A 12,871-nucleotide genomic window follows, 5' to 3' on the forward strand; every position below is an offset into this window, starting at 1 on the left:
AGGTTAAGTTCCCATTTCAAGGTAGACGCAGAGTAGTTACACAACTTCAACCTACTTCCAAAATGCCTGAAGGAGGGAAAAAGTCTGATTTCAAAGTGTCCTCCTGGAAGTAATTGAGCAGAGATGGTTTTCCACCCAGATCCTGATACGTCCTGTCTCATGATCAATTTAATTAGGCAACGGTCTCAACAATAGCCACCCTCATTATGTGTATTTTCTGTGTGAAATGGCACAGTATTTGTTTTTGATGACTTTAGTAGAGCTGGTCTGGGAAATACTGCATTTTATTTAATAAAAAAAGCAACATATAAAGAATAAATGAAGCCTGTGGATAGAGAGAGACAACAAGCAGCTCTGTCTGTTTTATTTCCTTCTTTAATCCAGTAGAGGACAGTTAAAGATCATAAGGAGATTTGCACAACATTTAATGAACATTTGGCTCTGGTTCGTTACTTCTTCTTTCTGCTGAATCAGTTCTCTTCACCAATGACTCGAGAAAATCATCTGATGAGGACGGCATCTTTTTTTCTGAAGGAATATTTTAACATTTTGGGGGAATAGACTTGTTTTTTCTTGCCAATCTTATCTCTCCAAAAGTAAGAAAATCCACCTTCCAACAAATCTAAAGTTCACTAATTAACACGTTATAGCTTGTTTGTTAAAAAGTGTTGTGGTTTTACATTGTTACGGGTTGTGTGCTGGACTTCTTCTAGTTTTATACAGAGCCAGGCCTCCAGTTTTATCTGTAGCTTCATATTTACTGTACAGACATTAACTCTTGGCAACAAAGTGAATAAACATTTTCTTAGTTGAATTCTCTTCCTGATCAATTCATAGCATTCATCTTTAAATCCACTCTTATATTTTATCTGACACACTTCCAAAAAACTGTGCTATTGCACGAAAGTGACTCAATCTCTTCGACCCTTCAGACTCAGAAACATTCAACTTCACATCCCATTGAGATGGTTTGCTTGATCTCTCGGAAGCTTTTGATCCCTCCTTACTTCTTGATCTGATATTGGATTAGATTCTGCAGTTTGTTGATGGTTTCATCATTTGTAGAAGAAGCTGATGTTAAAATCCAGGTTGGTAGTTAGAGACAGTACAATGTTTACCCAAAGCTTCAGTGACATGAACAAATAAGTTCTGCACATTAATGGCAAAATTATATTTCCTCTGACAAGGCGACTGTTGAGACGATACATATATGTCCAATCTTTCAATTAGATTCTGGACATAAGGCACACATGGTATCGTATAGTAAATGGGTGCTCATCACAAGGTTTCCTTTAGTAATGTTTCATTATTTAGACCAAACAGACCGTAACCCAACTTTAATCTTTAGTTTATTTTGGGCTTTTCATTGTCTCTAACTTCACCTTGAAACATCTGATTGGTTGAGCTCATTGTGGCAGCACATATCTATATTTACTAAAGTCTCGTTATAGAAAGAGGAAGTGGTGGTGCCGTTGGTGGAGACTGCCTGACAGGCATTACTGAGGGAACATGAGCACAGATTAGTAGACTGTTGTCATCTGGCTTTGTTGAAAAGTAAAATCCCGCCTCTGCAGTGTTTGATGATTGGCCATAACTGTAGCTCCTCATTCTGAATAACCAATAAAATCAATGGTTGCAGGAAATCTTCAGGTTGCTTTTATGTTCCAAAGGTCAGAAGTTGTGTTTTCCACTTTTTGCATTTTGTTTTTGCTGATATTCATCTTTGCAGGTGAGCCATAACCTGAGAATCATCAGACATTGAAATGTCGTCTACAACGACACAAGCAGGTAATATATTAACAGTAAATGTCAACCAGATCCTTGTTTTTGAGCTTCTTTCTGAGGTTGTATTGTTCTGTGTTTATGTGTCCAGTTTCAGAGCTCTCTGTGCGGGTCCCATGGGGAGAGATCAGAGGTAAAGTCTGGGGTCCTGACCACGGTCGTCCTGTGCTGTGCCTGCATGGCTGGGCTGACAACTGTGGTACATTCAAGACTCTCATTCCCCTTCTACCCAAAGGTAAAGTATTTTTGATGTGTGTGTGATTGCACCCTAATTTTAACAAGACTAAAGCTGTGTCCCCCAAATCTACAGTACGTACTGACTGTACGCAGGTTTTCTGTAAAAGTGACAAAATAAAGTACATTCAAACTAGACAGCAGGTATACTAATACAATTGACTTTTGAGTGTGCTGTCAATGAACACTATTCTCCCACAATACATTGCACAAAAGAAACGGAGGAGCTGCTCACTGCTGCAGAATAATTAAGATAAATTGTGTGTGGTTTTCAGACAGCTCCAAAATATCTTGCAAAAAAGTAAATAAGTATTAAATCCTGGCATACAAATAGTTTCCTGTTTGCATAAAATAGTAAAATATACCTAATATTTTTGTAAACTAACTAATAAAAACAGTTTACTATGAGGATTTGGGACAGAGGTTCAGAGCCACGCTTTTAACTAAATGCTAGCATTGCTCACAATGACTATGATACCATGCTGATGTTTAGCAGGTATCATTTTCTTCATGTTCAACCTCTTAGTTTAGTGTGTTAGCATGCTAACATTTGCTAATTAGCACTAAGTGCAGCTGAGGCTCATGGGAACGTTATTAGTTTTGTAGGTATTTAGGTCGTAAGCCAACATGCTAGACAAATTGATATTTTAACCAGATGATGGCACCAGAGGATCACCAAAGTTATCAGGATTCATCATCTGGGAACCATTAATGTTCGTACAAAATCAGGAATCCATCCAAAAGGTTTTGGAGTTATTTTAGTCTGGAGCGAAGTGGTGGACCAACCAGATAAAACCAACCAACATAAAAAACAAATAATATTCCAGTAGTAGACAGACACAGGACTGAGGCCTGTTGAGGTTACCACTCTGTGGATCATCTCTCTCTCTCTGCTTTACTCTCAGACTGCAGATACGTGGCGGTGGACCTGGCAGGTCACGGCCTGTCATCACATCGTCCTCCTGGAGTTTTCTATTCGTTTCCTGCGTACGTGGCTGATGTTCGTAGAATCGTTGACGGTGTGTGAGTTCAGGAGGTTGGGGGATCTTTTCAGCTATTAGTTTCACTCATATCTCTTTTAGGCGAGAGGTTGGATCTCTTCAGGACTTCTGTGACAGTTCAATCAGAGCTGCTATGAGGTACAGCAGGAAGTGAAACTAGATTTAATCAGATGTTTCCTCTGAAATAACTCCCACAGGTTTGCAGTGGACAAAGTTCTCCATCATAGGCCACAGTATGGGTGAGTCCCACACTGTGAAGAAAATCATAAATAATACACCTGATTCAGATGTAACAGCACGGACACTGTGTATTTTCACTTCTGCCATAAACTCCAAGGTACAGGTACAACTGAATACATTTGCCACTGAGGTGCAGTTATACTGTGTTGTGTGTAAAGTGATCAATCAAATGATGCTGGAACAATAACTGGCTCAGTATGTAAGCCATTTAGTTTCAACTTTTCAAATGTGAAGATTTGCTGCTTTTTTTTGCATTTATATTGTTGCAAAAAAAAACTTTGTTTCGGACTGTGTCAACAAAAAAACAATTACAAGTCTAATTATAAGAATACTAAAATTATGAACATATTAATCATTGATGGATGTGTAATTATTGTTAGTTACAGTCCTACAGTCAAAGGCAGACTCTATTTGAAAGTAAGTCCGTAACAATAAATAAACTTTGACTAAAGTGATTGTTTGTTCACTTTCTTACAGGCGCTAACATCGCTGCACTGGTAACTAAGATCAATCACATGCAACTTATCACTGTTTTCACAGAATATACAGAGAATATTTTGCTCTATTTTCTTGCATTGTATTATATTTTGTCCATATTGTGTTTTCCACAGTTCAGCTCGTTGTATCCTGACATGGTGGAAGCTGTCATACTGCTGGATGCTTTTGGATTCTTACCTACAGATCCAGTACTTAACTTAGTTTTTATTATCACTGTACTGCATATGACAAGCCTTTAAAGGGAAGATGATCTAATTGTAAGAGAGGCCATTGAAGTGAAGAAAAAAATGATTGCTGTCGTATTATTCCTCAGTTATCTCCATGTTCCACTCCTGTCAGTAGTTTTTGACTTTCTCGCCTCATTGTTTCTGTTTCTGTCTCTTTAACTGCAGAAAGAAATACCCAAAGTGATGAGGCAGGGGATGGAAGAGATGCTTCAGTATGAAAAAAAGACAGAAGAGAAGAAAAGAGTTTACACTTTTGAGAAGGCAGCTGAGAGGTATTAAACCGCCCCAGTTTATGGTCAACTCAAGTTGAATAAGCCGTCGTTCATGTGGGAGGTTTTGAAGTGAGTTTAAAGAGGAACTCCACTGATTGTACACATTTAAGTCTGTTTACAGGTGAAACCAAAACCGGTAAGAAAGAGGAAAATTCCACAATTAAGTACCACATAGTTCACAGTCTTTTATAATGTTTTCAACAACTATTTTATCACACGCATAAGGTTTTTAGAGATAAATCACTTAATTTACTTTACACAGACTTTAAGTACTACTAAAAGTTGTATAAATTGACTCAAGTGATGTCATTTGAGGCAGTTTGGGCTGAAACTATTTAACAATCTGGGAGTGCGGAGTTAGAAACAAGTAGACATCTGTAGGCCGCTCCTCATCTCTGCTTGAGGCTAGCAGCTCGAGGTTACATTAGCCGCTACTAGCATAATGAACCTGAATCTCTGACTGAACTGTCAATGATCAAGTTGCATTGTGGGTTTTTTTCGTGTTTTATTCGTTTCAGGCTGTTGGCTGAAGTGTTTTATTCGTTTCAGGCTGTTGGCTGCAAACCCAACTCTATCTGAAGAGTCTGTGCACATCCTTTTAGAGCGAGGTCTAGTTCAAGTTGATGGAGGTATGTTTTTATCTCTTCTTCTCCACTCACAGAGGAATAATCTCTCTTTGCCTTCAGCTGAATCTGTTTCTCATCTGCAGGATTTGTGTTCTCCAGAGACCTGCGACTTAATTTTGTAAGTCACTTTAACTTCCCAAACCTTCCCCCACATTCACCACCTCCTCTCTGTTAACTTATAGCATTCAGCTTGTGTGTGTGTTTTTTATTTTATGTTTTCAGAAAAACATAGTGCGCATCAGTTTGGAGCAGAGTCTGGAGATGCAGTCAAGGATTCAAGCTCCTGTTCTAGTTGTTCTGTAAGATATTCACCATTACGCTGAAACTGATGTTTGCATTATGGTGTTATAACGTATTACTTTTACATTATGGTCATGTCAGTCCCAGGTCCTCTTGTTATTTTAAATCCAACAATTTAATGTGCCTTCATACTAGTCTTGTAAGTCATACTAAGCCTGTTTAAAATCTCTGTTTCTCCAGAGCAGACAAAGGCTTTGGTGCAAAACTTCCAGAATCAAACCGACAGATACTTACCTCCACACTTCTCCAGGGCTATCGAGACAGAAATGTGAGTTTGAATGTTGGAGATAAAAGTTTATTGTGATGATTTAACCTATAACTGTATTCATTGTGTTTGATGTGTGCAACAAACCTGACTCACCCTGCACCAAAGTATGTAGGCTAAAACAAGTGATTTTAGTGTTTTAAACACTGTCCAAGTGGCCAAGTGTGTGTGTGTGTGTGTGTGTGTGTGTGTGTGTGTGTGTGTGTGTGTGTGTGTGTGTGTGTGTGTGTGTGTGTGTGTGTGTGTGTGTGTGTGTGTTGATCTTTTAAACCTGCTGTAGCAGACTACTCCACAGATCTAAAAGCAGGACCATAATACAAGCGCAATGTCTCAGAATAAGCAGAAATCTTTATACACATTTTTAAGTACAAAAGAGTTCACACACAATTTAGAGAATGTAAATGGTTCTGATTATGGTTCAATAATAAGAATTAGGAGATCAATTGGAGGTGTTTAACAGTATTTATTGATGGAGAAATTAGAGTGTAAAGACATGATATTAATTTAGAGTAGATTGAAGTATAATATATTATATATTATATAATAGCCAAGGCTTCTCAAACTGCCAGCACGCGGGACATTTCCAGCCCTCCATCCCCCTCCCTTAAAAAACATAAAATAATCCAGCCCGCAAGATTATTGTTTTTTTAAATATTTTTTTCTAGTTGTTTTATATCAATTATATAAAAAATGTATTTCCTTTGGCACAAAATAATGGCAAAGGTGCCAGAAAAGGTTGATAAAAGAGCAGATTTCAGGCCTTCATTTGTTATTTGGCTGTGAACAACAAAGATAGAAAATTATACTTTGTGCAATTCTTGTAAATGTGATGATAGTAATGGAAATGTTTTCATAATATTGCACTTTCTTGTAGTCCTTGAACACTGAAGTGGCCCTCTTATGAGATTACAGTGTCCGGAGTGGCCCCAAGCCAATTTGAGTTTGAGACCCCAGTTCTGACCAGACAGTGGAAACAGTGTGCAGATATATGTGAAAATAAATAAATGTGCAGAGTGAACAATAAACAGATGTGGTTCTATAACTGCAGTAGAGATAATAACCAGCAGAGTAATGAAGGCAAAACATGAGAGAAGTGAAGTTTTGCCAAAGCTGAACTAGTGGTTTATGAATAAAACAAAAAATGACAGAACAACACAAAGACACTTCAACTTCATTTTAATCATTCATCTCTCTCTCTCTCTCTCTCTCTCTCTCTCTCTCTCTCTCTCTCTCTCTCTCTCTCAGCACATGGTGGTGACAGTACCAGGTGATCATCACGTCCATCTGAATAATCCTGAAGTCGTCGCTCCTCTTGTTTCTGACTTCCTGCAGACCAAAGTGATCTCCCACCAGCTGCCAGCATAGTGGACACACACACACACACACACACACACACACACACACACACACACACACACACACAGTGACACATTTTCCGTGCTAAATTTCACACACTTTGTATACTGTGCTCATCTCTCTCAGAGCAGTTGTTAACATATTCATGTTTTTCTGTCTTGATATATGATATTTGAACTGTACTATAAAGTTTTTATTGAAATTGCTGCTTTGAATTTACAGCAGTTACTAAAACTGTTTGCATTGTTTAATTGTGTTTAGTTGTCATCATTTCACAGTGATTATAGGAGGTGTTTACGATACCTTCCAGCAGGTCTGCTTCCTGAGCAAAAAGTATCACTTGTTGTTTGTGATTAGTTGACTGTGAAAACAGCCAGGACGTCAATGGAAATAGGAGTTCAATAACAAATATGATAATACTAATCTTTCCAAAGCCTAAGTTACAAAGTACAGATTAAAATCAACAAATTATAAAATGTAATCAGATGAATTAGATTATGTAATAAGATAAATAAAACCAATTCCAGTAATGTTAGATAAAAGAAAAGACAAGACTCTCTAGTTTTATCCCTGACAAACTATGATATGTTGTATTTTATAAATTTATTAAAAGTTGTCTAAGATAACCAGATCTGATTCAAGGCAGCTTCAGCTTTCAGAACAGATCATACATGTAAAATCTCTAAACTGAATAAAATCCTACAGCGTTCAATATCTTTATGTAACTTGTGGGGCTCATTCTGGTTTGCAGCTGATCAGTTTAACTCGGCTGCTTTTCATGAATCTCACGCTTGTGCAGAATGAGCTAAAAATGGCAGCCATTAAAAGAGATGACATCCTCTGACAACTTTTCATTATGTAGGCCAGCCTCTCTGTATTTGGCTTTTGTCTCGGAAACCAGCTAAATCTTTGTTCCACCCTTTTACTCAGGGGAGTGACTCCATAAAACACTGCAGCTGCTGTCAGTCAGGGCAGATATGAGAGATGCTGCTCACCCAAAAATGGCCCCTCACTCTCTCTCTCTCTCAATGTCACATAAACTGTGTGATGGCCTTGGTGTTAAATGGAGTGGAATTGATTTTACGCAGCGAGCAGCAAGGCGGCAACATCCAGAGACATCTGAAGGGCTTGCCCCCCTCCCACTCCCATCACCCTAACTCCCCCACCCCCAACCCCCCCACCACCCCAAAAAATAGATTATAGTTATATAAGTTTCCCTCCCACTCCCTCCATCCTCTCAGCCATCAGCAGGGGTGTTGTCATAGCAACCCCCACCCCTCCTTTTGAACGTCAGAGCCAAGAGCTGGAGGATGAAGCCGCATGCAGCTTCTGTCTCTTGTGCCTCTCAGAGAGCACCTGTGATTTTTGCCGTCTCACATGCAACAGTGGGAGCTGCAGCGCTGGAGATAATCTAATGATTGACTGGACTCGCAGCTGCTGCACATCACATACCAGCAAACACCGAAAGACCGACTGATTCAGCAGCGTCTCCCAGGTAAGCATGATGACTTTATTTACTACCACAGCTCTATTGTTTTAGAAGGCAGCGTCTGTGTGTCTGTGTGTGTGTGTGTGTGTGTGTGTGTGTGTGTGTGTGGGGTGTGGGTGCATATTAAAAACTGTATGATAAAAGCATGTTGTCTGTCACTGTTGTCTGGCTGTGTAATGTCATGATTCCTGTGCCAGTGAATAATGGGATACTGAGATGCTGCAATTTGTCAGGCGTGATGTCTCACCCTGTAGAGAGCGAGTGTTTCCAAGGATTTAAATAACAGAGTAACTCTGCTCATCCACCCTTCCCCAAAAATCTCTCCTTCTTCCCTTCCCTTCCTCCGTCATGTCTTTTCCTCCCTGTCTCCTCATCCATTTTCTGCCCCGTCCTCCTCCACCCTTCCCATCCCTTCCCTCTGACAGCAGTTATGTCGTGGCTGTTCTTGGACTGGTTCGTCCCCCTCTACCTGCTGGTGTCGGTTTTGGTGCTGGCAGGCTTCGGAGCGTGCCTGTACTTCCTAGAGCCCGGGCTGCAGGATGCCCACAAGTGGAGCAACAAAACAGTCCGGCATCACCCGCTGGTGGCCAGTGTGAACTGCAGAGATGACGATAGCAATGCCCTGATATGATCAAGAGGGCGAGGCGGAGTGGGGCGGCAGGCCATCTGGACAGGGGTGCTGCCAGGACACCAGTGGGATGGGAGCCAACACCTTAAAGATGGAGATGGGAAGGATGAGGAAGATGGAGGAGAGACCTGACCTATCATTCCAACTTTTCCCTCATCTCTACCGCACTTGCTGTAGAGATAAGGGAAAAGTGAAGCAGAAGAAAGAATTTATAAAAATGAAGCCAAATGCACAAGGAGGAAAAGACTACCTGTAGGTGATTGGAGGACATGTTGCCCTTTAGAAAATGTGTTTGAAACATGATGTAAATTTCATGCCATCTTATTATTGTGCCAACTTTTACATACGTTTTGTAATTCGACAATCACTTTACATATATCATGAAGTTTACTTATATTGTGCATTTAATTAGTGAAGTGACATGAAGTGCAATGAATCTGTTGCCAGCGGGGAGGGTTTTAATCCTCTCGCTGGTGATGTCGGCATGGCAGCTGCTGAGGAGCATGTGGATTGTTAGTGCCGCTGTGCCAAAATGGTGTAGTAGTGACTTTATTAGAATAATATGTACTGAATAAATGCAACTGATTTATTCTAGGTGCCAAAATTATCCTGGATGGACCAAGATTACAGAAAAATAGTATTTGGTAATGCTCAAAGTGTCTATTTTTTTGTTTTCATTGTTTTTACTTGACAGCATGGTGAAGAAACAGGGTGTGTAACACCCCTCTTTTGATGATCATATGCTTCCTTTGTTCATACAAAATAAAACAGTTTAATCCACAATTCTCTGGATTTACTCTGTGTTATTCTGAAGTTGATCATATCTGAGTGAAATATTCAGTTTCTGCACCAGTGGTGGAGAGTAACTAAGTACATGTGCTCAAGTAACTTCAATATACTTTTAAGGTACTTGCACTTGAGTATTTCCAATTTATTATTTATTATTTTATTATTACATGTTATTATATGTTATTTCACTACAATTATCTGAAAGCTGTAGGTCCTTTAAAAATTGAGATATTTTCCATTAAAAACATGAGAAGCTTATGAAAGGCAAGACAAACCCCTTTACAAAGGATACTTGTACAGTTAGGGACAGATTGTCATGTTTGAGATTGTCTAAGAGTTCTTACATGTTCTCATTCGAGACCCAAAGAAGTAAAATTAATTCACAAAAACAGTCGGGCCGAGCACTTTTACTGCAATTTTGCTGATAAAAAGTAAACGTTTGTTTGCAGTACTCTTACATGAAATGGAGAATTCTGCACTCATTTTTGTTTTGTTTTGTTTTTACTTAAGTGAAGGGTCTGAGTACTTCTTCCACTGTTCTACACTGTAATCAGACAGACTATAAGACCACACTGAGACTTCACAGACTATGTCCCATGAACCAAACAAAATGAGAGACCAGAGTGGGAGTGAAACAGTGCAGCTTCAGTGTCAAAGGAATGGAGAGAATGGCACTTCTGTGCCCACTACTTCCTACTGCTGTGTTCCCCATCTCGCCCTCTTTGACTTATTCACTCACTCAGTGTGTCAACAACAGAGACACAGCTTCACACAGCAGGTTAGTGTCTGTTTTCTTCTACTGTGACTTAACAAACTTTTTTTCATTGTAAAGATTTGTTATGTAGTGTAATTTACAGCATTAATGCAGAGCGTTCTTGTGGTTTCAGATTGTGTTTGAAATATTGGTACATTAACTCAAGTTCTACAGTTTTGAGGTACTTGTATTTTTAGTATTTCTATTTTAAGATACTTTAATTTAACTCCACTACATTTATTTTTACAGCTATGGTTGCTTGTTACTTTGCAGATTAAAATTTAAATAGAAAATATATGATGAAGTCATAGAATATGATGCATTGTTATGGATTAAATTTAGAAGAATTACAATCTAATGATATTAAATATGATTATATAATACTTACAGGGGTCATTTTTCTGTTTAATGAGTAGCCGACTTTTACTTTAAGTGAAGTACATTTTGCAGATATTTCTGTACTTGTAATGGAGTACTTTTCATTTATTTACTTTTACTTTTATTGTGGTATTGCCACTTATTACCTTATTACATGAGTAAAGGATCTTAATACTTCTTCCAGACTGTCAGACTGTAACACTCTTTCTTTTGACCTCTTTCCTCATAACCTCTGTAAAACAGAATGAGTGTTTTTGACCGCCTGGCACCTTTGATCCCTCAATTATCTGCATCCTCCCGACAAACAAAAGAACAGCCATTGGTCTGTTTGACACCTCCTGTCTCCCTCTCCTCTCCTATCATCAAAAAGAAACCCATTCAAATCCCATCATTTGATGAGAAAGGACTCATCCATGAGAACTCAAAACAGTCAAACACAGACAGGTAAATTAATCTGTAGCTTCAGTTCTGTGTGTTATGTAATATAGTAAATATTGCACTAAATTGATTTTGCAGTTCACATTTTTTCTTCCCTCTTTTGGCTCCAGGTCTTTTGTTCCAATTTGTTCCTCCAAGACATTCAGTCGGCCCTCTTGGAGTAAATCATGTCAGTATTCACAGAGAAACCACGCAGAAAGGGCTTCAACCCTCCCAAGAGCCAAGCCCAAAACATATAGCTCTCCAACTCTCTCTACAAAGCCAAGAATCTCCATTTTTCCTGCTCCAGAGCCAAATTCCTCTCCCACTCTCTCCTCTCTGAAACCAAAGCCGAGTGATTCTCTTCATCTCTCCGCCTCACAGCTGAGTGATCCTTCTCCATTACTGCACCAGCCTCAACCGAAGCCAAGTGTATCTCCAACTCTGACTGTCCCAACACCCAGACTGAGTCCATCTCCAACTTCCCTGTGCAGAGGGATGAGTTTGGATGGCCAAGTAGGCAAGCAGCCCTCTCCTGTTGCTAAAGAACGACGTGCTAGATCGATTACTATATCAAATACTAAAGTTGAGCCTGAGGCAAAGCATGACGTTCTTGACCAAGAAGCTTTACTGGACTTTACTCACCCTGCATTGAGAAGAGTTTGTCCCATAACGTGCAGAGAGTCTCGACATCAGACTTACTCCCAGAGACAAGCAGCCACGTCTCAGAGTTCCTGCTTTTTGCAAGGAAAAGTTGGTTTAAGCAAAAAAGAAAATATTGTACTTGACAAACCAAAGCCTCCGCCAAGGAATATAGACATTACTGCAATCCCTAAACCAAAGTCAAACATCAAACAGCTGCAGGAACGTCTGCCAAGTGGAGCGACAGGTACACAAACATCTCTTTCAGAGTCTGAAGGGATTAAGACTGTGAACGTTCAGAGAGAATCTCAGTCTGTGTTTGATGGACTGGCTACAAAGTCGAGCCTTCACAGGAAATGTATAGACTACCTTCCGAGTAGAGCTGCACGATTTGCCTCCAGTGAACAATCGTATGAGCGAATATATACTGAGAGAAGTTTACCAGTGACTCCCAAAATGTCGTTTTCCACAGAGCCTCTCTGGAATCAGTCGACTGTCTCACCCAATATTGAGAACAGGAGAAGACGTTTTGGCTTCAACAATGAAACGAAAGTGGATACAACATTTCTATCAGGACCGAAGGACGAAAACAATATAAGGACAACTGCAGGAAATTCATTTCAACCAACCACTGCATCAGAAGACAACAAGTCTCCTCAGAAACACAGATTCTGGTCGAAGGCTCAGAGTCAAACCACCCAGATGGATGTGAAGAGTGCAGTAAGTCAGTCTGAGTGTGTTTCGAAGGATTACAGCTGCCAGTCAAGAGACGCTGATCGAAAAATGGAGGTTCCTCAGTGTGTGCACCGAGTAGATCAACCTAGGACATGTCTGGTGGCACCTCACACACAGGAGGCCTCCCGACATGTTTCTGTTGAGTGCACCACATCAAAACCTGATATTATATCACACAAACATCAGTTTGATCACAAACAGTCTCCCAGGCAAAGTAAAAGCCACAAAGAGGTGAACC

General features: G+C 39.7%; 2 protein-coding genes across 5 annotated transcripts; both read left to right on the forward strand.

The window, feature by feature from the left end:
- Nucleotides 1–37: 37 nt before the first annotated feature.
- Nucleotides 38–7,052, forward strand: LOC127355527 (serine hydrolase-like protein). 4 transcript variants are annotated; one of them, XM_051386487.1, is made up of 12 exons: nt 38–1,729; nt 1,874–2,017; nt 2,922–3,035; nt 3,215–3,256; nt 3,735–3,754; nt 3,869–3,943; nt 4,148–4,254; nt 4,804–4,883; nt 4,964–4,998; nt 5,103–5,179; nt 5,361–5,448; nt 6,691–7,052. In XM_051386487.1, exons 1-12 carry the CDS (start codon nt 1,630–1,632, stop codon nt 6,808–6,810), a joined length of 1,002 nt encoding a protein of 333 aa, XP_051242447.1. In that variant the 5' UTR covers nt 38–1,629; the 3' UTR covers nt 6,811–7,052. The 4 variants fall into 4 exon arrangements, with proteins under 4 accessions (XP_051242447.1, XP_051242446.1, XP_051242444.1 ...); XM_051386486.1 differs by having other exon boundaries at nt 38–1,788; nt 3,735–3,943; XM_051386484.1 differs by having other exon boundaries at nt 3,735–3,943.
- A 3,102-nt stretch (nt 7,053–10,154) lies between these two features.
- Nucleotides 10,155–12,868, forward strand: LOC127355147 (uncharacterized). Its single transcript, XM_051385656.1, has 5 exons — nt 10,155–10,485; nt 10,595–10,642; nt 11,083–11,283; nt 11,388–12,695; nt 12,835–12,868. Exons 1-5 carry the CDS (start codon nt 10,367–10,369, stop codon nt 12,866–12,868), a joined length of 1,710 nt encoding a protein of 569 aa, XP_051241616.1. The 5' UTR covers nt 10,155–10,366.
- The last annotated feature ends 3 nt before the right edge of the window (nt 12,869–12,871 follow it).

This window comes from Dicentrarchus labrax, unplaced genomic scaffold, assembly GCF_905237075.1.
Source record: "Dicentrarchus labrax unplaced genomic scaffold, dlabrax2021, whole genome shotgun sequence".
NCBI classification, from domain to species: domain Eukaryota; kingdom Metazoa; phylum Chordata; class Actinopteri; family Moronidae; genus Dicentrarchus; species Dicentrarchus labrax.

What these genes read in the sequence shown, in the direction of transcription:
- LOC127355527 (XM_051386484.1), top strand. Translation starts at nt 1,630, where the DNA reads ATGGTTGCAGGAAATCTTCAGGTTGCTTTTATGTTCCAAAGGTCAGAA. An exon ending in TTTGAGAAGGCAGCTGAGAG is followed by an intron (nt 4,255 to 4,803) that starts GTATTAAACCGC and finishes TATTCGTTTCAG; the next exon opens with GCTGTTGGCTGCAAACCCAA. An exon ending in GCTCCTGTTCTAGTTGTTCT is followed by an intron (nt 5,180 to 5,360) that starts GTAAGATATTCA and finishes CTGTTTCTCCAG; the next exon opens with AGCAGACAAAGGCTTTGGTG.
- LOC127355147 (XM_051385656.1), top strand. Translation starts at nt 10,367, where the DNA reads ATGGAGAGAATGGCACTTCTGTGCCCACTACTTCCTACTGCTGTGTTC. An exon ending in TCAAGTTCTACAGTTTTGAG is followed by an intron (nt 10,643 to 11,082) that starts GTACTTGTATTT and finishes TCTGTAAAACAG; the next exon opens with AATGAGTGTTTTTGACCGCC. An exon ending in AAACAGTCAAACACAGACAG is followed by an intron (nt 11,284 to 11,387) that starts GTAAATTAATCT and finishes TTTTGGCTCCAG; the next exon opens with GTCTTTTGTTCCAATTTGTT.